General features: G+C 43.8%; 1 protein-coding gene across 5 annotated transcripts in view; it reads left to right on the forward strand.

Annotated features, from left to right (window-relative positions):
• Window positions 1-25,026, forward strand: part of KIAA0232 (KIAA0232 ortholog) — a 98,847-nt gene that overhangs the window by 42,814 nt on the left and 31,007 nt on the right. For 4 of the 5 annotated variants that reach the window (XM_026648055.1, XM_026648058.1, XM_026648059.1 and 1 more), the window contains 2 exons: window positions 6,867-7,004; window positions 18,767-18,814. In XM_026648055.1, the coding sequence (XP_026503840.1) occupies window positions 6,867-7,004; window positions 18,767-18,814 (186 nt within the window). The remainder of the gene's footprint in view (window positions 1-6,866; window positions 7,005-18,766; window positions 18,815-25,026) is intronic. The other variant, XM_026648057.1, reaches the window with a different exon arrangement.

The following is a 25,026-nucleotide window of genomic DNA, read 5'->3' on the forward strand; positions in this document are numbered from 1 at the left end:
CATCTGAAGAAGTGAGGTTTTTCCCCACGAAAGCTTATGCCCAAATAAATCTGTTAGTCTTTAAGGTGCCACCAGACTCCTTGTTGTTTTTGTGTGATGAGGTGATTAGACCACATTGCTATACAAGAGGGTAGAATTAAGGGTCCCCGTGAAACCTTATTTTTGACATTTCTTGACTTTTGAGTGTTCAACTTTAACATTTTTGTAACAGTTTTTACTTTTTAATGGAAGTAATTATATTTGAGCAAACAGCAGATTTGAGTAAGGGTGGAGTGACTTTTTTCATTTGCAAAATAGACTGTCCTTCCTTTGTGACATTTTGGGGCTCACCCTGACCAGTAAGGGTTCTGTCAGCCCCTGCCTTGTAACCCTGAGTGTCTTATTGCTATGCTGCTATGGCTCAGACATTAATACCAGTAGCAAGCTTAAGACCATTAAGATCTCACCCTAGCTTCCACCAACCTAATTCTCCTGGCAGGCTCATCACCCCTGAAGGTGTGAAAAAGCCCCTCCCTCCCCAGTATCAGTTCATTTTTGGGATACACTTCTCACAGTTTGCACAACAGAGACCTGTTTGGGGTAAAAGTAAAAAAAAAAATACTTAATAGAAAAAGCAGAGATTCAAAGATGAAATAGTAAGGAAAAGCAAACACATACAAGTTACACAGAAAATAAACATAAAAACTTGGGTTTTACACTTGTACGTTACCTAAATTCCCTTTTCTAATACAAGTTACCCATTGCCTCTGCACAGTTTCCCAATGGCCCCTCTTGTCCTATAGGGGATCCACTGTTTCACGGACTATACCCTGCTTAGATGTTGGCCCTCAGTTTTTGGATTAAAAACCCAGACCCAAGCCTGTTTTTAAAATGTCTTTTCTCTTGTCTTTGTGACTCATAGTTATTCAGAGTGGGAAGAATTCCCTTCTCCCCTAGTTTTCCAAGACACTGATTTTCTTTACATTTTCAAGTTGTTTCAGTGTTTTCCCATTAACTTGAATGGTCCACTGTTCTCTTCCTGGTTGAACAGTGGATGGGTATTTGAAGTTGGTTTCCTGTAAAGTATTGGCATAGGAATCATAAGAACATAATGGGTCAGACCAAAGGTCCATCTAGCTCAGTATCTTGTCTTCCAACAGTGGCCAATGCCAGGTACCCGAGAGGGAATGAACAAAACAGGTAATCATCAAGTGATCCATCCCCTGTCGCCCATTCCCAGCTTCTGGCAAAAAAAGGCTTAGACACACCACCCTTGCCAGGATGGAACTATCTTCCATGAACTTATCTAGTTCTTTTTTGAACCCTGTTATAGTCTTGGCCTTCACAACATCCTCTGGCAAAGAGTTCCACAGGTTGACTGTGCATTGTGTGAAAAAATACTTCCTTTTGTTTGTTTTAAACCTGCTGCCTATTAATTTCATTGGGTGACCCCTAGTTCTTGTGTGATGAGTAAATAACACTTCCTTATTTACTTTCTTCACACCAGTCATGATTTCATAGACCTCTATCATATCCCCCCTTAGTTGTCTCTTTTCCAAACTGAAAAGTCCCAGTCTTATTAATCTCTCCTCATATAGCAGCCGTTCCATACCCCTAATCATCTTTGTCCTTTTCTGAACCTTTTCCAATTCCAATGTATCTTTTTTGAGATGGGGTGACCACATCTGCACGCAGTGTTCAAGATGTGGGTGGACCATGGATTTATATAGAGACAATATGATATTTTCTGTCTTATTATCTATCCCTTTCTTAATGATTCCCAACATTCTGTTCATTTTTTTTTTTTTTTTTGGACTGCCACTGCACATTGAGTGGCTGTTTTCAGAGAACTATCCACAGTGACTCCAAAATCTCTTTCATAGACTTTAAGATCAAAAGGGACCATTATGATAATCTAGTCCAGGGGTCGGCAACGTTTGGCACGCGGCTCGCCAGGGTTGCCGACCCCTGATCTAGTCTGACCTCCTGCACAATGCAGGCCACAGAATCTCACCTACCCACTCCTGTATCAAACCTGTGTCTGAGCCACTGAAGTCCTCAAATCATGGTTTAAAGTTCAAGGTGCAGAGAATCTTCCAGCAAGTGACCCGTGCTCCACGCTGCAGAGGAAGGCGAAAACCCCCCAGGGCGTCTGCCAATCTGCTCTGGAGGAAAATTCCTTCCCGACCCCAAATATGGTGATCAGCTAAACCCTGAGCATGTGGGCAAGACTCACCAGCCAGACACCCAGGAAAGAATTCTCTGTAGTAACTCAGATCCCACCCCATCTAACATCCCATCACAAGCCATTGGGCATATTTACCGCTAGTAGTCAGCCTAATTTTGGCAATGAATTAGTCTTTATCCCATTATACCATCCCCTCCATAAACTTATCAAGCTTAGTCTTGAAGCCAGATATGTCTTTTGCCCCCACTACTCCCCGTGGAAGGCTGTTCCAGAACTTCACTCCTCTAATAGTTAGAAACCTTCGTCTAATTTCAAGTCTAAGCTTCCTGATAGCCAGTTTATATCCATTTGTTCTTGGGTCCACATTGTTACTGAGCTCAAATAATTCCTCTCCCTCCCTGGTATTTAGTCCTCTGATATATTTATAGAGAGCAATCATATCTCCTCTCAGCCTTCTTTTGGTTAGGCTACACAAGCCAAGCACTTTGAGTCTCCTTTCATCTGACAGGTTTTCCATTCCTTGGATCATCCTAGTAGCCCTTCTCTGAACCTGTTCCAGTTTGAATTCATCTTTCTTAAACATGGTAGACCAGAACTGCACACAGTATTCCAGATGAGGTCTCACCAGTGCCTTGTATAATGGTACTAACACCTCCTTATCTCTATTGGAAATACCTCACCTGATGCATCCCAAGACCACATCAGCTTTTTTCATGGCCATATCACATTGGCGGCTCATAGTCATCCTGTGATCAACCAATACTCCGAGGTCCTTCTCCTCCTCTGTTACTTCCAACTGATGCCTCCCCAGCTTATAACAATAGTTCTTGTTATTAATCCCTAAATGTATGACCTTGCACTTTTCACTATTAAATTTCATCCTATTACTATTACTCCAGTTTACAAGGTCATCCAGATCTTCCTGTATGATATCCCGGTCCTTCTCTGTATTGGCAATACCTCCCAGCTTTGTGTCATCTGCAAACTTTATTAGCACATTCCCACTTTTTGTGCCAAGGTCAGTAATAAAAAGATTAAACAAGACTGGTCCCAAAACCGATCCCTGAGGAACTCCACTAGTAACCTCCCTCCAGCCTGACAATTCACCTTTCAGTACGACTCGTTGTAGTCTCCCCTTTAACCAGTTCCTTATCCACCTTTCAGTTTTCATATTGATCCCTATCTTTTCCAATTTAGATAATAATTCCCCATGTGGAACTGTATCAAATGCCTTACTGAAATCGAGGTAAATTAGATCCACTGCGTTTCCTTTGTCTAAATAATCGGTTACCTTCTCAAAGAAGGAGATCAGGTAAGCATGTTGTATTTTGTCCCAACTACCATTGATCTCAATGTTCTTGACTACTTTTTCCTTCAAAATTTTTTCCAAGACCTTGTATACTACAGATGTCAAACTGACAGGCCTGTAGTTGCCCGGATCACTTTTTTTTCCCTTTCTTAAAGATAGGAACTATGTTAGCAATTCTCCAGTCATACATTACAACCCCTGAGTTTACAGAGTCATTAAAACTTCTTGCTAATGGGCTTGCAATTTCATGTGCCAGTTCCTTTTAATATTCTTGGATGAAGATTATCTGGGCCCCCTTATTTCGTCCCATTAAGATGTTCGAGTTTGGCTTCTACCTCGGATGTGGTAATATCTACCTCCATATCCTCATTCGTATTTGTCATCCTACCATTATCCCTAAGCTCCCCATTAGCCTCATTAAAGACTGAGGCAAAGTATTTGTTTAGATATTGGGACATGCCTAGATTATCCTTAACCTCCACTCCATCCTCCGTGTTTAGCAGTCCCACTTCTTTCTTTGTTTTCTTCTTATTTATATGGCTATAGAACCTTTTACTATTGGTTTAATTCCCTTTGCAAGGTCCAACTGTACATGGCTTTTGGCCTTTCTAACTTTATCCCTATATGTTCTGACCTCAATAAGGTAGCTTTCCTTGCTGATCACTCCCATCTTCCATTCCTTGTAGGCTTTTCTGCTTTTTCTTAATCACCTCTCTGAGATAATTGCTCATCCAGCTTGGTCTACAACTCCTGCCTGGTTGCTAACTAGATGCAGTTAATTTAGATCCCATAATTTTATACGTATAATTGGGATTATGTTTTCCAATGTGCATTACTTTGCATTTATCAACATGGAATTTCTTCTGCCATTTTGTTGCCCAGTCACCTAGTTTTGAGAGATCCTTTTGTAGCTCTTTGCAGTCTGCCTGGGATTTACAAAACTACTCAAGATAGTTATCATCTGCAAATTTTGCCACATCACTGTTTACCTCTTTTTCCAGATCATTTATGAATATGTTGAATAGGACTGGTCCCAGTACAGACCCCTGGGGGACACCACTATTTATCTCCCTCCATTCTGAAAACTGACCATTTATTCCTACCCTTTGTTTCCTATCTTTTAACCAGTTACCAATCCATGAGAGGACCTTCCCTCTTATCTCATGACATCTTACTTTGCTTAAGAGCCTTTGGTGAGGGACCTTGTCAAAGGCTTTCTGAAAATCTAAATACACTATATTCACTGGATTCCCCCTTGTCCCCATGCTTGTTTCCCCCCCACCCCACCCCAGGAGGGGCGTCTTGCTGCCTGATTGCTACATTACCCATGTTGTGAGGTGATGCTGTAGTTGCATCATGGTTACAATCTCTCTCTCTCTCTGGTGATTCAGCTACACGCACACATTCTTTAGATGAATATATGCATGTGTGCATAATATATATTACCATAACCTGTACACACATCTGCTAATGGCCATCAATTTCAGAACGTTACAAGCTTTCATAAAAGACCTTACTTGACGTGTTTTTGTACACTATAACATTACATACAACCAGTTGAGTCAGTTGTTTATTTTTTGGGATTCAGAGACCCCCTGTTCTCCCCTAGAAGTGTCTGGACCCTGGTTGTCACAGTCAAATATGAACAAGTTGTGAGACGCTGGAAAATGAAGTTAGTCTGTAGCAAAAGTATTAAGTTTTTTCCTTAGCTTTTAAGTGATAAAAGAAAATATTTACTTAGTAGCATGTGTTAAACAGGGACAGAACTATAAGTAAGGCTGCGAGTTTGTCACGGAGGTCATGGAAGTCGCAGATTCCATGACTTTCTGTGTGCTCTGTGATTTCTGCAGCAGCCAGTGCGCCTGGCTCAGAGCAGCTTAGGCAGCTCCTGCACCCGGTGCATCAGCCGCTGTTGGGGCAGTCTTGGGCCCCCGCACCCTCCACCCAGCAGCAGCAGAGTTTGGGTGTGGGAGGGGACTGGGGCACGGAGCGGGGTGAGGCGGGCTCTGGGCGGTGCTTACCTGGGGGCCTCCCCGGAAGCGGCGACATCCCCCTTACTCAGCTGCTAGATGGATGCATGGCCAGTCAGCTCTGTGCACTGCCTCTGCCTGCAGGCAACCGCCCCCACAGCTCCCATTGGCTGGGACAGGTCACGGGCCATGAATTTTTGTTTACTGCCTGTGACCTGTCCGTGACTTTTACTAAAAATACCCGTGACTAAAACGTAGCCTTAACTATAAGATAATACAAGTAGTGAAGTGTAACCGAGAGTAAACATAAAAATGGGTTGACATAGGCTATTAAAGATCATTCTAAGTATCTGTTTCATGAAGCATAAATAGTTGAGAATTAAAAAAAGACAAAAATTAATGTTAAGGAAAGAAAGCATTTTAAAATGTAGGCTATAATATTGTACATCGGCACTGTTTCTGCTCCCTTGTCTTCCCCAACTTATCTGATGATGTCAGTTCCAGATGTTTATTCTCATTGCTTTAACTGTTAAGGGAATGGCTTCACAGCAAATGGGTGCTAAAAGCTTATTTGAAATTTTTAAATTTTCCTTTCAAGTATTGTAAGGGCAGATATTTTTCAATGAAGTATCACAGTTAATTTCACGCAACTAAGGGTATGTCTGCACTGTAATCCAAAGTGTGATGGCCACAAGGGTAGAGATACCTGTACTAATATAGCTAAAAATAGCTATAGTTTAGATGTGGCAGTGTGAACCGTACAAGGGCCGAGGATCGAGAGTACTTACTTGCATTCCTAGCCCATGGTGAAGCCTGATTTGCTATTTTTAGCCATGCTAGTGCTGGTAAAGTTAGCAAAGGTATCTCTACCTGTGCTGCAGTCACCGTTGAGATTGCAGTGTAGGTGTATGCTGAGTCTCAAGAAGCAGCATGGTCTAGTGCGGGGGTAGGCAATCTTCGGCACGCAAGCTAATTTTCCAGTGGCACTCACACTGCGTGGGTCCTGGCCACCAGTCCAGGGGGCTCTGCATTTTAATTTAATTTTAAATTAAGCTTCTTAAACATTTTAAAAACCTTATTTACTTTACATACAACAGTAGTTTAGTTATATATTATAGACTTATAGAAAGAGACCTTCTAAAAATGTTAAAATGTATTACTGGCACGCCAAACCTTAAATTAGAGTGAATAAATGAAGACTCGGCACACCACTTCTGAAAGGTTGCTGACCCCTGGTCTAGTGGACTAAGCGAGGTATTGGGAGACAAACTTCTCTATACCTCTGTTTTCTCAGATCTGATATGATAGCTGTCTACTCATTTCATGTGGGTGTTGAGAGGATTATATAAGTGTTATAAATTATGTTTAATGAAATCTTCTTTCAGTTAATTTTGATCCTTTTTCCTTTAACTTATTTTAGGAGAATGACATCTTCCTGGGCTGGGAAAAAGGAGCTTACAAGAAATGGGGAAAGAGTAAGAAAAAGTGTTCTGATCTAACACTAGAGGAAATGAAAAAACAGGCAGCTGTCCAGTGTCTTCGCTCTGCTTCTGATGAAGTAAGTTTGGATTATTTAATTGATTCTTTAATAGAGTAATGCTCTTCAAAACTGGCTATATTAACTTAAGGTGTTTAGCCTTTTAATAAGTGGACTTCTTACTTGGGTTAAATTATTTAATTAGTTGCCTTAGGTGTCTGTGAGAGCTCTTTATGTTCCTGTATGATGACTGAATCTGTACCCAGATTTCATACATCTATTTAAGACTTCTATAGTATGTACTGTGTGACATGTTGTTCGATCTACAAGCCTCAGCTGTTCTTGCCCAGGCCCCAGACACCTCTGAAGTCTCTGCACTGCCTATATAGCAGTAGACTTGCATAATGACACTTTTTAAAAAATCTTAAGTTTCACTTTGTAGTTAAAGATATACACCAGCACTGGGGAATGGACTAGCTAGCTCTTATAGCTCAAAGAGCATTCATGGCTGTGTTTTTTCAGTGGGGAGCAGTGTCCCTGATCTCTCATGTCATTTCCATGAACAAGAAAGGAATTACTTGGTGGTTCTGTCTCTGAGGGTATGTCTACACTACGGAATTAGGTCGAATTTATAGAAGCCGGTTTTATAGAAATCTGTTTTATACAGTCGATTGTGTGTGTCCCCACACAAAATGCTCTAAGTGCATTAATTCGGCGGACCGCGTCCACAGTACCGAGGCTAGCGTCGACTTCCGGAGCGTTGCACTGTGGGTAGCTATCCCACAGTTCCCGCAGTCTCCGCCGCTCATTGGAATTCTGGGTTGAGATCCCAATGCCTGAATGATGCAAAAACAGTATCGCGGGGGGTTCTGGGTACATGTCAGGCCCCTCCCCCTCCGTCAGAGCAACGGCAGACAATCGATTCGCGCCTTTTTACCTGGGTTACCTGTGCAGACAACATACCACGGCAAGCATGGCGCCCACTCAGCTCACCGTCACCATATGTCATCTGGGTGCTGGCAGACGTGGTACTGCATTGCTACACAGCAGCAGCTAATTGCCTTTTGGCAGTAGACGGTGCAGTATGACTGGTAGCCATCGCCGGCTATCTGGGTGCTGGCAGATTGCTATACAGCAGCAGCTCTTTGCCTTTTGGCAGTAGATGGTGTATTATGATTGATATCCGTCGTCGTATTCCTCAGTGAGTTCGATCAGAGGCACCTGGGCAGACATGTTTTGTCTCCTGGAGACTCAGTCCTGCCGGCAGTCCTATTGAACCGTCTTGACGATGATGGCTAGCAGTCGCAGTACAGCATCTTCTGCCAAGCACCCAGAAGATGCCGATGGCTATCAGTCATGCTGCGCTGTCTGCTGCCAGCTTAAGATGTAAAAAATAGATGGACCAGATTTGTTCTGTATTCATTTGCTTCCCCCTCCCTCCGTGAAATCAATGGCCTGCTAAACCCAGGGTTTTTGAGTTCAATCTTTGGGGGGGCCATTCTGTGAGACAGTTGTTTGTGTTTCTCCCTGATGCACAGCCACCTTTGTTACTTCACATTCATGCATTCTTTATTAATTCATCACACAACTAGGGGGATAACTGCCAAGGTAGCCCGGGAGGCGTGGGGGAGGAGGGAAGGAAAAGGGACACACTGCAGTTTAAAACTTTAAAACTTATTGAAGGCCAGCCTTCTGATGCTCGGGCAATCATATGGGGTGGAGTGACTGGGTGGCCGGAGGCCCCCCCACCGCGTTCTTGGGCGTCTGTGTGAGGAGGCTATGGAACTTGGGGAGGAGGGCTGTTTGGTTACACAGGGGCTGTAGCGGCGGTCTCTGCTTCTGCTGCCTTTCCTGCAGCTCAACCATACGCTGGAGCATATCAGTTTGGTGCTCCAGCAGCCGGAGCATCGACTCTTGCCTTCTGTCAGCAAGCTGATGCCACCTATCCTCTTCAGCCCGCCATTTGCTATCTTCAGCCCGCGATTCAGCCCGCCACCTCTCCTCTCGTTCATATTGTGCTTTTTTGCACTCTGACATTGACTGCCTCCACGCATTCTGCTGTGCTCTGTCAGCGTGGGAGGACATCTGGAGCTCCGAGAACATATCATCCCGAGTCCACCGTTTTCTCCTTCTAATCTTCACTAGCCTCTGTGAAGGAGAAACATTTGCAGCTGGTGGAGGAGAAGGGAGAGTTGGTTAAAAAAGACACATTTTAGAGAACAATGGATATACTCTTTCACGTTAAATTTTGCTGTTCACATTACACAGCACATGTGCTTTCGTTACAAGGTCGCATTTTTCCTCTTATATTGAGGGCCTGCCGGTTTGGTGTGAGAGATCACTCACGCAGTGCCTGGCAACAGATTTCGGCTTGCAGGCAGCCATGGTAAGACACAGTCTTTTGGCTTTTTTAACCTTCTTAACATGTGGGAATGGTTTCAAACAGTAGTGCCCTCATTTCCCATACCAAGCACCCGTTGGGTTGGCCATTTAAAATGGGTTTGCAATGTAAAAGGAGGGGCTGCGGTTTCCGGGTTAACATGCAGCACAAACCCAACTACCCCCCCCCCCACACACACACACCCAATTCTCTGGGATGATCACTTCACCCCTCCCCCCTACCGCGTGGCTAACAGCGGGGAACATTTCTGTTCAGCCGAGCAGGAATGGGCACCTCTGAATGTTCCCTTAATAAAATCACCCCATTTCAACCAGGTGACCGTGAATGATATCACTCTCCTGAGGATAACAAAGAGGATAAGGAATGGATGTTGTCTGCATGCCAGCAAACACCGGGACCATACGCTGCCATGCTTTGTTATGCAATGATTCCAGACTATGTGCTACTGACCTGGCGTGGTAAAGTGTCCTACCATGGCGGACGGGATAAGGCAGCCCTCCCCAGAAACCTTTTGCAAAGGCTTTGGGAGTACATGAAGGAGAGCTTTCTGGAGATGTCCCTGGAGGATTTCCGCTCCATCCCCATACACGTTAACAGACTTTTCCAGTAGCTGTACTGGCCGTGATTGCCAGGGCAAATTAATCATTAAACACGCTTGCTTTTAAACCATGTATAATATTTACAAAGGTACACTCACCAGAGGTCCCTTGTGCGCCCTCAGGGTCTGGGAGCACGCCTTGGGTGAGTTCGGGGGTTACTGGTTCCAGGGTGAGAAACATATCCTGGCTGTTGGGGAAACCGGTTTCTCCGCTTCCTTGCTGTGAGCTATCTTCATTGTCTTCATCATCATCTTCCTCGTACCCCGAACCCGCTTCCCTGTTGCGTGATTCTCCATTGATGGAGGCAAAGCACACGGTTGGGGTAGTGGTGGCTGCACCCCCTAGCATGGCATGCAGCTCCGCGTAGAAGCGGCATGTTTGCGGCTCTGCCCCGGACCTTCCGTTTGCCTCTCTGGCTTTGTGGTAGGCTTGCCTTAGCTCCTTAATTTTCACGTGGCACTGCTGTGCGTCCCTGTTATGGCCTCTGTCCTTCATGGCCTTTGAGACTTTTTCTAATATTTTGCCATTTCGTTTACTGCTACGGAGTTCAGCTAGCACTGATTCATCTCCCCATATGGCGAGCAGATCCCGTACCTCCCGTTCTGTCCATGTTGGAGCTATTTTGCGATCCTGGGACTCCATCATGGTTACCTGTGCGGATGAGCTCTGCGTGGTCATCTGTGCTCTCCACGCTGGGCAAACAGGAAATGAAATGCAAAAGTTTGCGGGGCTTTTCCTGTCTACCTGGTCAGTGCATCTGAGTTGAGAGTGCTGTCCAGAGCGGTCACAATGAAGCACTGTGGGATAGCTCCCGGAAGCCAATAACGTCGAATTCCGTCCACACTACCCCAAATCCGACCCGCAAAGGCTGATTTTAGCACTAATCCCCTCGTCGGAGGTGGAGTAAAGAAACCGGTTTAAAGGGCCCTTTAAGTCGAAAAAAAGGGCTTCGTCGTGTGGACATGTCCATTCTTAATTCGATTTAACGCTGCTAAATTCGACCTAAACTCGTAGTGTAGACCAGGCCTGAGAGTGGAGGGTGTAATTGAAACAAGAGATGGATCCATTTATTTTGTTTTTATTTACATGTTTGCCAGTTCTTTATTTTCTTATTTTATAATCAGAAATTGCTAAAATGGATGTATTATACTTGCTAATTAGTTTCCTAATTTTTAGTAGAAAATCAGATTTTATATATTTTTTTTCTGTTAAGTTTAGATTTAAATATTCATCTGTAACAGAAAGGGAAGTCCCAGGACCCTGTGTCTGTGTGTGTATGTGTGTGTGTGTTTTTATATAGATATAGTGTGTGTGTGTGTGTGTGTGTGTGTGTGTGTGTGTGTGTGTGTGTGTGTGTATAGAGAGAGTACATCCACAAGTCGAGGAAATTGAAATTCAAAAGGCTGCCCCTTCATCAGGGTTGGTAGAGACTGAACATCTTCTGTATTAAATATTTTAACAGGAGAAGACCAAACGGTTTATAGCACCTGTTAGTGAGTGCATGTGAGAATGTGGATGGGTGATGTAAAGTTCAAAATATCTCGTGTGTGTACATGTGATAAAATAACTGCTGGGGTGGATCTGTTTACTTGTAAGACAAACATTGATGCCTCCAGTTCTCCATGTTCATCTGAATATTTCACTATAATTGCTGGTGATACAGTCAAAATGTGTGAGAGGACGTAAGTGTCATGCAACTAGTTTTCCTCTTCAGAGGAGTCAATACTACTAAGATGAGGAAAGCAGTAACATAGCTGTTGTGAACACACTTTGAATTTCTTGTCCAAAAGACTAATAAGGAGTATAATTACCAGTTTGAAAAGAGATGCTGAGGAGATGGCAATCTCATGTAAATGTCCTGAGAGAAAAGAAGACATGTAATCATAAAAGTAATGTCTGCTAGCAGAGTGATTGTTTTCATGGCTCAGCCTGGTGCACTCAAAGATTAGAAACTACATGAGAACAGGTAGGGCTTCAAAGTTGGTTTTCCTTTTCAAGTATTTTAACTCTGAAAGCCTTTAAAGTGCCTTCTTGAATATGACCTACTGGTAATTGACTTGATTTTTGACCACGTATTCTAATTGTTTAAAATGTTGCATTATGACAATATTGTATTAACACATTGTATCTCATAACTGTCCCTCATGGTGAGGGACGTCATTCACTTTAGGCCATGTCTCCACTACAAACTTTTTCCAATGCAAGTTAGGTTGACATAAAGCTGCTGCAGTTAGTATATTGCTTTTGCGCATGTATACTCGACTCCTTTTGTCAGTGCTCTGTATACTCACCAGGATTGCTTGTATTGATGCATGGTGCCATGCGCCATGGGTAGATATCCCAGTGTGCAACTTGCCACTATCCAGCACATGGTCTTTTGGGAAGTTTTGGCAGTGCATAGTGGGGCACAAATAGGTTGCTCAGGGTGACTGGGAACAGTTTCCCAACATGCAACTTTCTCAATCCCATAGTGTCATCTGTATCCCATAACTTTTGCACTTCTTTTTAAAAAAATGTCACAAACCCATGCGGCCCTCCTTGTTCTCCACTATCTTTGACAGAAGCATCAAGCCTGCACAGCTCTCCACTGTTGTTAGCAGCATTGCAAGTACAGGATGCACTTGCAGAGCTGAAGAGGAAACAGAATCAGCAGGGAACATGACAATTTAATGGAGGACAGATGGCTGTGGTACAAAGAGAGAACCAGTTCAAGGTGGTTGGTGGCATTCATGGAGCAGCTGCAGATTGTGAAGCGCCGCTTCTGGACCCAGTAAACGAGCACTGACTGCGGGGATTGCATCATAATGCAGGATTGGGATGGCGGACAGTGACTGCAGAACTTCTGGTTATACAAGCCCACATTCCTGGATCTGGGTGCAGAGTTCGCCCCAGCCCACAGAATCAGACCTGCACTGACAGTGGAGAAGTAAGTGGCGATTGAACTGTGGAAACTTGCAACACCGGTCAGTAGGAAATTGTTTTGGAACTGGAAAATCCACGGTGGGGGCTGCTGTCATGCAAGTATACTGGGCCATTAATTATCTCCAGCTACTCAGGAGTGTGACTCTCGGCAAGGTGCAAGATATAGTGGATAGATTTGCAGCAGTCGGATTCCCGAACTGCAGTGGAGCAAGAGATGGCACTCATAGCCATATTTTGGCACCAGACCACCTTGTCATAGAGTACATCAACCGAAAGGGCCACGTTTCTATAGTTATGTGAGTGTAGGTGGATCACTGGGGATACTTCACCAACATCAATGTTGCCTGGTTAGGGAAGATGCATGACACTCGCATCTTTAAAAACACAGATCTGTTCAAAAAGTTACAAGCAGGGACTTTGTTTCCTGACTGCCAGATTACCAGTAGTGATGTTGAAATGCCAATAGTGATCTTGGGGGAGCAGCAAGGACAGTTTCAACTACCTGCTCAGCAAGTACAGAAAGACAATTGAATGTGCTTTGGTAGATTGAATGGATGCTGGTGGTGGTTACTCACAAGATTGGATCTCACAGTCATTGCAATGGTTATAACTGCCTGCTGTGTCCTGCATTATATCTGTGAAGCAGAGGGGGAAAGTTGCTGCTGGGATGGAGGTGGGAGTGGCTGTCTGCTGAATTTGAACAGTTGGATACAAGGGCTATTAGAAGAGCTTAACGCAGAGCTGTACAGCTCAAGCAGGCTTTACAGTGATGTATTTTGGTTTATTGTGCTCTACCTGGTTACATTGTTTTGGGACCTGTTGGGAATTGTGTGGTGCTTGGTGTAGATCTATGAATAAAACCCTCTCAATGCACCTTTTAATTTTGTGATGTTACTACGTTGATGATTATTACGCTGTTTGTCACTCATCCTATGAGGAGTTGTCAAACTTTTAGAACAGGTGGGCGCTTTCAGTACACATAGGCATTCTGCAGCATATGTTGGGAGCTAATAAAGGTGAATTATTTTCAGCACAATAGAATTTTGTTAACAAAAACCACTGCAAAAAACTCTGTGCAAATTAAAAACTTACTAAATATATGGAGCAGAGCTTAGGAAGGGGGGAAAACATTTGTCCCTTTTAGGTTGAGATAAGCAACCATGGCTCTGAGAGGCCAGTGTAAGTGAACCTGCTGAGGCTGCCCAGACGTGCTGTGGCCAGGGAGGCCTGGACATGCTAGGGCAGCCCTCCGCCGGCTCCAACTCTGCTGCGGCCCAAACCTGCCGTGGCCGGAGTGGCCCAGCCCAGCCCCAGGCGCGGCCAGGGTGGCCCTCCCCCTGCTCAAACCCAGCCTGTACCTGCTGGAGCCGGGGAAGGGGCGCCTATCCTGCAGCCCCGGAGCTGCCGAGGTGGGGAGAGGCGCTTCTCCATCCACCTCCCCCACCCCTCCCAAACCAGGTGCTTCTGTGGGGAAAGAGAGCGGGGGGGAGTCCTCTCTCTCCGCGCCATAGCCCTGGAGCACCCTCCTGCACCCCAGACCCCTCATCCCCAGCCCCAGCTCAGAGCCCGCACCCCTCCAGCCGGAAACCTCACACCCCTGCATCCCAACCCTGTGCCCCAGCTCTGAGCTCCCCTCCCACGCTTCAAATCCCTCGGACCCACCCCCACCACATTAATTTTGTTATGCACATCAATATGTCACCTCCATATTGGTACACATAACAAAATGCATTCTGCATATAGGTGATAAAAAATTAGAGGGAACACTGCCCTCCACCCCGACTGCCTATCTCACCTTGGCGACTCGGGACATGCCTTGGTCCCAAGGGTTCAAACCCTGCAAGTCCTACAATAAGCCCATGCCACTTGTCTATGTTAGAGGGCTTATTCCTGCATCCTCCCACTTCCCTGGTCCTTCTCGTGTGAACAGAGAGCAACAATACCTGAAGTCCGAAGGTGCAAACAATTCAATGTTAATTGGGGTCAACTTCCAGCAAGCTTAAATCCAAGTTCCTTTTTCCTTATTTTCGAATCCCAACTTATTGCCTGTTTGCCCCTAATTTATATAGTAATATTCTCAGCTATACCATAACCAATCATTTTACTGAAATCTATCTAACCAGTCCTAACATTGTAACATAATTCTCTAACCAATTATATCCCACTACCCTAATTAATTTACACCTAGCAAAATTAATTATACAGCAGACAGAAACGATTAGAGAACCAGACAGATTAACAATAGAAAAGTGGGGGCCATAAAGATAAAACATACAGAAATGAGGGCTTCACAACCACAACTATTGAGAAGTGATTTCTTGCCAGACAGGATGCTATCAAACTAAATTTTCTTTAACCATCTTTATCTGGTGGTGTTAGGCATTATCAGGACAGGATTGTATTCCGAACAGCCCAATACCACCTTATTTCAATGTGACTAGTTTGGGATGTGAGGATGTGACCGTTCGCTTCCCAGCTTATGGCTGCCTCCGTTGCTTAGCCAAAGGCCTTAGCCTAAGAACCAGGCCTCAGACTGTCACAGTAAGAGAAGGCCCTTACACAGGCGGACTGTGATTTTGATTCTTTGTTTTATACCTCTATAACTAGCTAAGTGATAAAAATACACCTAAGTTCTTAAAGTATAGGCTTTTACAGACAGGCTTAAATAACTATATCCTAACAGTCTAACGTGTCTGGGGGAGGCGCACCAAGCCAATAGGTGCAGGATTTGTAAAGGGTTTCGCCCTAGAACACAAACGGAGAGGGACTTCTGTTTAAAGCAGCTTCTTATGGAGGTGGCTCTGTGACTGCAATCCGGCTCGGCGCGGCAAGATCCAGCACCAAGTTCAATCCGCCTCCGCGCAACAAGACCCGGTCCCATCCCCGGTGCCACAGGAGCGGCGTCGGAAGCAGGATAGTAGTGGATTTCCGCCTTGGAGACCCACTCCTTTGGGGAGCACCTGGCACAGAGCTTTGGAGCTGGCACCGTCAACTTCGGCTCCGCAAACGGGACCGTGCCGGAAGAGGTGGGGCTACCATGAACCCCAGACACCTTTGAGGCCATGAGGGACCTCATTGCCATGACAGCACTAGGGTCCCCCCCTCTGCAACAAGCCTCCAGCACCACTGAAGGAGGTACAGTCACGGGGCAAGCCGGCAATGTTGCGTCCGCCTGCATCTCCAAGGCACCGTTCGCCGGTACTGACAGGGAAGTACCACTCTGAGTCCCGGCACCGATCCATCTCACAATGACACTCTGACTTGCGGCACTGCTCACCATCCCGGCACTGATCCCTGACTCAGCGGAGGTACCTTTCTTGGCACCGGGCATCTTGGCACCATTCAAGATCTCAGCACCAGTCGTTGTCACAACGCTGCTCCAGATCCCAGCACCGCTCCCCATCCTCGTGGCACCAATCACCAGCCCAGCTTCGCTCAGCACTGCCATGGCCATCCAGATCCCGGTCTTCATCTTCGGACTCGGAGGCGGGGTTTAGCTACTTGTGCCGGAACCAGCACAGGTTGGCACATAGACGTCCTGATGTGGGCACAATGCCATGGCCGGCGCAATGGCACAGGCTGGCACAGTGCCCTTTTGGACACCCTGGGCATATCACGAGGCCCAGGGTACCTTGTCCAAGGTCTCCTGGTCATCCAGCCACCCTACCCTCAGGGGTGCTGAGGGAACTGCAGTCTCAGTGCCTTTCCTGGAGCCGGCCTCTGCTCTTTCAGTGGATCCAGGGATAATTGACCCAGAACAGGAGGCTGGGCAGGAGGTCCCAATGGACCAAAAAGTCCAGGATGACCCTGTTCCCCTGTTTGCATTCTCCTCGTCCTCTTTGGAAAAGGCTGTGGCAGGGACTTCTACTTCAGGGCTGCTGCCATTAGAGTCATGCCCACCAGGACCTGCTGTGCAGAGTGGCGTGCAATATGGGCCTACAGGCTCAGGAGGTGGCAGAACAAGAGGCCCCGACGGCGGACATGCTGGCCCGGAAAGTCCATCTAGAGTGGCCCTGCCACTTATCAAGACCATCCAGGTGTAGAAAGGAGATACTTCGTCCCCTCTAAGGGGTACAAGTATTTGTACACCCACCCACAGCCCTGCTCCTTGGTAGTGTCGGCGGTGAATGAACGTGAGAGGCAGGGGCAACAAAGACCCACTCCAAAGTCCAAGGACTCAACCTTTTGGCAAGAAGGTCTATTCCACAGGGTGGCTTACAGCTCAGGATTGTTAATCAGCAGGCAATCGTGAGCAGATACAGCTTCAGTTCCTGGAACTTCATGTTGAAATTTAGGGAACTGTTGTCCTCGGAGTCCAGGGAGGAGTTTGGGGCTATTGTTGAGGAGGGCAAGGCAGTGGCATGGACCTCTTTACAGGCCTCACTGGAGGCTGCAAACTCAGCGGCATGCACCTTGTCCTCTGCCATGAGGAGAAGCTCATGGCTGCAGGCCTCAGGTCTGCCACCCGAGGTTCAGCAACCCCTCCAGAACCTGGCCTTTGATGGGGCAGGATTATTTACGAAGCAAACTGACTCTAGGCTGTATAGCCTAAAAGACTTGAAGGCTACGCTGAAGTCGCTGGGGGTACACACCCTGGCTACTTAGCGGAAACATTTTAAACCACAGACCTCTCAATGTCCCTACCAACCACATCCTAGACGGGACTTTTCTAGGAAGTGTGGTAGGAATGGCAGGCAGAAGCCGTCCCAGCCCTCATCCACTCAGGGCCAGGCATGCAGCTCTTCGGGCTCCAAGCAGGCCTTTTGAAGGTGTGCCCAGGTGCGCCATAGAGGTGCCACTCCATGGGGCTCTTACAGCTGACCCGACGGGTGCTTCTAGGGGAAAACTTTCCGAGAACTGTGAACACAGCGCACACACACCTAACTGGAATGGATATGAGCAGCACATCTCAAAGAACAATAGTTACGAGATGGTGAGTAACCGTTTTTCCTGATGGAGCGTTGTCTTCAAAACATTCCCATTTTACCATCCTTCGATAATTGTTTTTCAGAGGGGAGGCAGGCTTTTTCTTCACCCAGTCTCAATCAGTATCATTTGATCTTAAATGTTCTCCCAGGATGTCTCTCCAGGATCATGGTAGCAATAATGTTGGCTTTAAGGGGAAAAGGAAATTCACTTCTCTTCTTGGACAACTTTTCTGATTAGGGTTCAGAAGCAAGCACACAATGATAACGTCCCTGGAGTATCTTGGTTTCAGGACAGACACATGGTACCAGGGAAGTTTATGATAGACCCGGGCTGAGGATGAATATTGTCAGGTACCAAGGTCTCATCTCGGAAGAATGTAAGCAGAAGATGAAGACGTTCATAAAGGAAAACAAGTGGTGCCACAGAAACAAAAATTCAGTTCTTATGCAGGTATGCTTTAGTGATCAAGAGTTCATATGCTACCTGTCCATTAATTCCAGGTTTCCCCTCCACATCATATCTTGTCTCAACTGTTGGGAGAGATTTAGCTTCAGATGTATAGCTGTGTTCCCACAGCTAGTGAATGCAGATTTTTATTTTTTAACTATCTTTCTGATTCAGTTCAGGGAATGGATATTAGAAAGAGACAGTGCAGCATCCACCCTCTGAAACACAATGATTCACTGAGGTCTCAGGGCAGTGCTCCTTCACAGGATAACAGATCTGTTCTGGTCACCACAGTCACTGTGTCTGATAGGGGTTTCATGATAATTGGAAAGAGTATGATTAACCCTACTCCAAAGAGAATTTTCCTGCATTGGCTGGATCAGAATTTCCTATCTCTTGTGCTGACCGTCAAAGGGCAGATGAACACACAGACTTGTATTGCAAAAGGTGGATTAGCAGAGTGTCTCCTGCACCTAGAAATATCTCATTCATTGTAAGTTAATTGTTGAGCTGGTGATTGACCTCTTTTTATTTACTATTTCCAGATGCAGTGCCCTGCTTACCCCTCTCTGCATCTGGATCAGGGAAATGAGGTAGTGAATGACTTCCCACCATTTCCACTGCTTCTCAGGACAGTACAAAAAGATAGAATGAGAGAGCTGGGCATGGATACTGTTTATGCCTGTGTCTGACAAGGCTATGGCTCTCAGGCTGCCTCACATTAGATATTTGATGGTCTCACAGAAGTCCGCAGTTGCAAGACCAGTCCTGCCATTCGAAACTAGACGGGTTTATAGTGAATACTTGGATGAAGTGATATTGGGTTTATGGATACCAAAATAGAAGACAACAAATAGAACTTATTCTGCTGGCTGGTGCAACATCCATAGTTTTAACTATTGTGTTAAACCAGTGAATCATAACCTTGAGTTCTTCCAGCAGGGCTTTATTTTGTGTGTATAAACATCCAAGTAAAAAGATCAGCTCGCTGTAGTATAATGTTCTCAGCATTTTCAAGAAAAGGAAGATTATACCAATCCCAGCACTAAATGCTTCCTTAGGGCATCCACAGTATTCCAACCCTGCAAGGTTATAGAGCATAATCTTGAAATCTCATTCTGCTCCTTGCAGCACTACCCAGATTGAAGCTCTGCAGGAGGCTTCGTTATACCACAGATCTTTTAGAGTAGGCCTAACGATGTTACCATCTCTAATCAGATAAGGGTTTTTTATTTGAAGTTGGGAGCTTTTTCTCTCTAGCAAGCCCCAGTATTGTATTTTTAATTCAGGCAGGTGATTCTCACAACTATCATAACATTCATTCCCTACGTAAATTCAAGAAATATTTCTCTTTCTGGGAATTATCAAAGCACTGTCAACCTCAGGGCAGACAGTCATGTCTCCTATATTGAAATCTGCCAGTCAGCCATGTGTTCATCAAATTCTGCATTTTGGTTATCTAGTCTTAGCAAATGCCATTTTCTTTATTTTGGGAGAAGTCTTTTCTATGGCTTAGTACTAGGGGAAGATGAAGACGATATTTACCTCCCACCCTGTGGGCACATGCTTTGAAAATTCCATGATAATGGATCTGTGGACCTTTAGAAAAAGAATAGGAAAATATATCTGTGCTTATCTGAAAAAATACTTTAGTCAAATAATAAGGGCCACAGATCCAGCCAAAGACAAATGGATCATCTGGCAGAGCAATGAAAATTGACATTCAAGGATTGAGGTTCGTTGTCAGTGGAAATTACTATGCTCTGCAGTTGGAAAAATTGTTTCCCCCCCCACAAATTATATTTAACACAATCTGTGATGTAGGAAAGTAGATTTGAATTCCCTAGCTGTGAAAGTTATCTCAGCCGGAGGGAACTTTAGGAGTCAGGGCTTTCCCTTGCTGCTAGTGGCTGACTGAGAGGTCTGGTTCTGCCTCCAAGTTGGAAGCAGGCTGAAATACCCATTTTAACAGGTCTGTGCACTTTATTACTTGAAAGAGAGGAAATTTTCAGGTAAATATGGATACATTTTTTCTATTTGCATTAAATTTATATTCAAACTTTTAAAAATGTTTTACAGTGCAGTTAAAGTATAATTTGTATTTTGTAACATGTAAGCAATCTTTTAAGCAAATGAAAACATTGACTCTTTAAAAACCGTCTACATTTGACAGAGTAAGTTTAGCAACAAATGTACAGTTGGGGTGAGTCACATTTTGTACCTTAGTCAGTTCATATGTCTTAACAGTTGATTCACCCAGAACAGCTGCTTAATCTTTCACTTGGTGACAGGCCACATGCCAAGAAAAGCAATCTGGTGCACTGCAGTTATACACTATCAAAAAGTCAAACTAAGAACTTGTATCTCATTGTTCAAAGCTGTATTTTATGAAAATGAAGAATTGCTTTTTAAGATTTAAAGTATACTATGAACCCAAAGGGAAACTGTAGTGACTAATTCTCATATCACTATTATAATTGTCATTAACAATTAAAATATAGTGCCTTTAATTTACTATGGTGCTTTACCAATATAGAAGACTTGTAGCTAAATAAGACATGACCAACAAAGAAAAGGCTAGGACACAGTTCAGGGCAGGACAAGGAAGACTTTACCTTGCTTCACATGGAACAAGATGCAAAGTCATAGCTAGCTAAGTAGATTATATTGTACATATATTTTTTAAGTAATTTTAGAAAGATGTCATTTATAATATCTAGCTCTGAATTGTTCAAATTTCTCAGTACAGGGAGCTGTTTCACTGATATGTCATAGAAGGCAAGCTCAGTCAACTGGCCCCTAGCCAAATAATACCATTGGGAGGAAATAGGTAATGACGTCTTAACAGATCCACTGAAAATAGGATAAAGAGCCATATATCCTTACTTACTTGTGCTACCTTCAGTTATGTAGACTAGAAACTTGGTAAAGTAATCTCGAGATGTGACCATCATGGTAGCAGAAACTCTGGGAAAACATGCTAAACCTATTGGATGGTAACTATATTCAGATAAACTTTAGAACAGTGGTTCTCAAACGTTTGTACTGGTGACCCCTTCCACATAGCAAGCCTCTGAGTGTGACCCTCCCCCCTTATAAATTAAAAACACCTTTAAATATATTTAACACCATTATAAATGCTGGAGGCAAAGCAGGGTTTGGGGTGGAGGCTGACAGCTCGTGACCCCCTGTGTAATAACCTCGTGACCCCCTGAGGGGTCCTGACTCCCAGTTTGAGAACCCTTGCTTTAGAATGAGTCTACTGGGCCTGATATACTTATCCTAGATTACAGCTAATCTTCAGGCTCCTAATGGGACCCAATCTCTTGAAGCTCCTGGCTGAAGCCTTAAAGACACAAAATATCTCTCCTGCCTACAGATGTACCTCTGACAGTTGCGTTTTAATGGGCTGGAACTTGGCATAGATAATTGTTGACAGAGACAGTTTTTGTCTTTGTGAGTTAAAATTGGTTAAATCAACATTTTAAAATTATATACAGTATTCCAAATGCAGCAAATCGGTGGACTTATTTTTTTAAAGGCAAATCTTCTGTACTAATTGAAGACCACAATTTTTAAAAAGTGTGCAGGCTCCCTTCTCTTTAGAGAATGTCTTTGCCTTTTTTCCCTCTCTTAAAAATATCAAGAGATACTTAAGTTTGGAAATGAGTATATGAAACCTACCACCTTTCATAATGTTATCTAAAGGGTTATGTTTCAACCGGATGCATTTAATTGATATTGCATCTGGCTGTATATGTCACTTTGAGGGATTTTACAGTAGAGCTGTTAGTTATTTTTTTAAACTAGAAACGAAATCCTATAGATCTCATATTTAACGTTATTTCTCTTCACCTACTGCAGGAGACTCTTGACAGAGAAGTGTAGTATCTGTGCTCAACAAGTGGGCAGAGTGCCAAAAAGTAATACCTTTGATGGATTGGGATGGAAGTAAAAAGAGGAGGGATGGGAGTAAGTGGTTCCTGGAAGACACTATAACAGAGAGGGAAAATGAGGGATTGATTTGAGGGGAAGAGAAAAACTAAAAATACAAAATTTAAAAGTGATGGGTTAGAAACCCCACCTCCAGATCTTGAAGGAGGAAAAAAAAGAGGGACTATTATTGGAAGCTAGCTTAGTAGCTGAAATAAGCTCAAACAATATTTCATACTCCACCCGAAGACAGAAATCGTGAGAGTTAACCACTTGATATTGTTGCAGAATGCTATTGTGATTAAGCTCTGTGTATTTCATGTTGGGATAAATACTTCTTAAATTAATCAAAACCAATATAAATATTGCAGAACTTAAAACTAAGAAAAGCAAATTCATATAATTACATATCCTACTGAGACAAACGGACGCTAGCTGGGTTACTTTAGTTTTTTTTTAAACTTGGTGTGTAACGGCTAAGATATATCCCTTAACAAAACACCAGAAAATTATTTTTATATTGTATTGATTTGTTAAATACATCTCACAGTGTACAAGAGAATAATAAAGCATTTTAGCACTGCTTGTGAGGTGTTACTTTGCTAATCTGCAGCCTGTTTTACACAGTGCAGTAAGAAGTTGAATAAATGATCTCTAGAGGCTTGACGTTCTGCACTGTAGGCTTTTTTTTAACCTAGTGCTCGCTACATAGGATTGCTGTGCATAACAGCATGCAGTATGTCAGCTGATTTAAGTATTAGTTTTGTGATACAGGAGGAAACTGAGTGTTTGAATCCAAAACTTTTTCATTTCTTCAGCATAATGGTAAGCAGCTTACCTTTTTCTTACATGTATTTGTGTTAGGTTAGTGTAGTGATTTTAAATTGCTTAGCTTTTATAAAGTTGCCACAGGTTGTTTCTCATGTAGTCATTCTTCAGAGCACAGTGAAAACAAGACCAGCTCTTTCTGTGCTACTTTTTAAAACAAACAAACAAAAAAGCTACTGTAGATGGTGCATGGATATACTGACAGCCACTGCAACCACACAAGTTATCTGTAGTATGCTATTCTTTTCTATCTTTTTAAATAGTAGGTACTTCATAAACACAGGAGATATAACCTAATGTTCAATATTGCTGAGTCATCTTGAGTTAAGTATATGTTGTGAAGTTTTATATTTAGCACTTTCAACCCTGCAGTCGCAGTTAACTGGGTTAGGAAATTGTTTTGTCACTTTAACTTTTTAATTATTTAAACTTATAAATTAAAGAGCACAAGCCATTACTTCAGTATGACTTTTCAAATGAGCATATTATTTCAGAATGGAAAAGCTATTTTAATTGTACAGTTTGGTCCTTTTTCCCCTAAAACTTCATTGTGTATCAGTATCATCTTATGTTCTCATTCCTGCCAATTCCTCTACTGAGAAGTAAGCGGGGAGGGGGTGAGTGTGTGTATGTAAATCTTTTTAAAAAGAAATGCATTGCGCCAACATGGTGATGCAGGCAAATCTGCCTCTTTTTTGCATCTGTTTCTTCACTTGTTAACCTCTGTGTGCTGTATGTAGTACCTTTGGAAAGAAGTGTACATCACATTCATACATACAGAAAAGGTTAAAAAGATGTTTGGGTCAAATTCAGAAGGTAAATGGTGGTGGTAGCTATGGCCAGTAGGTTTGTCTAAGTCACAGTAACTTCAAGTGCTGTGAGGACTGAAGGTTGGAGTTGTAATAGGAAAAGCAACCTACAGGTGTTTTTAAGAAGTGTGTAAAGGGGGCTGCACATACAGCTTCTTATATCCCCCAGTATGATGCTTTTCCTATTACAACTCCAACCTTCTGCTTCTGAGTGTAAGTTGCTATACCATATTGTCTCTAAACTTGACCCTTTCAATTGGGTTTCTCTTTAGCTATTTTTCTGCGTACACCATTGTGCTCTGCTCTTCCCCAAGGGGTCATTTCAGGCTGTGGGTTTTAATCCTGTATTGTATTGACTGTCACACACCTTTTATTCCATTGGAACACTATGGAATACTACTCCATCAGATTGCTGGTAGTATTACTAACATGCTGCACTTCTGATGTTTAATATCTAACATTAGTAGTACAGCTTTCTCTAATTCTAGAACTGCTTTCAGGGTGGTGGGAGGGGGGGGGATAAAGAATGAAAAAAGTTGGGGGTGAGAGTAATGGAGGAAAGGCAGTTCATAGAAAAGAGACTGGAGATAATGGGAGGCCAACATCAAAAATGAGATGGATAATAAAAGCATGAGAAAATGAGGATGAAGAAATCACTTACAGAAAAGCTAATTCAGGCATGGTAAGTAGAAAGAGCATTAGGGTAGGGCCTGAACTGAAGTAAGAACTTCGAAAGTCGTCTTCACAGTCCTTTTCTGAAAAAATCTTATGTGAGGCCCCTCCCCCCCCCCGGAGCGCTGCTTTACCGTGTTATATCCGAATTTGTGTTATATCGGGTCGCCTTATATCGGGGTAGAGGTGTACCAGGATATGCGAGAGACAAGGTAGGTGAGGTAATATATTTTATTGTTCCAACTTCTGTTGGTGGATTTGCCCAAACCATGGGAACAGGCATGGGTACTAGGATGCCTCCCCAAGATGCCAGCCTCTTAATGGGCCACCTTGAGGAAGAATTTCTGGAAAAACGCTCCACAAAACCACAATATACATGAGATACATCAATGATATTTTCATCGTCCGGATAGAGGACCTAAATGCCCTCATTGATTTCTACAACAACTTGAACCATCAACCCCATTCATTAAAAACACTCTAGAACACTCCCACACCAGTTTCAATTTTGTGGATGCCACAATCAGCTTCAACAATGCAACTCTACAACACAGGGTATCATC

This window comes from Terrapene carolina, unplaced genomic scaffold, assembly GCF_002925995.2.
Source record: "Terrapene carolina triunguis isolate 2854851 unplaced genomic scaffold, T_m_triunguis-2.0 Scaffold66, whole genome shotgun sequence".
Taxonomy (NCBI): Eukaryota; Metazoa; Chordata; order Testudines; family Emydidae; genus Terrapene; species Terrapene triunguis.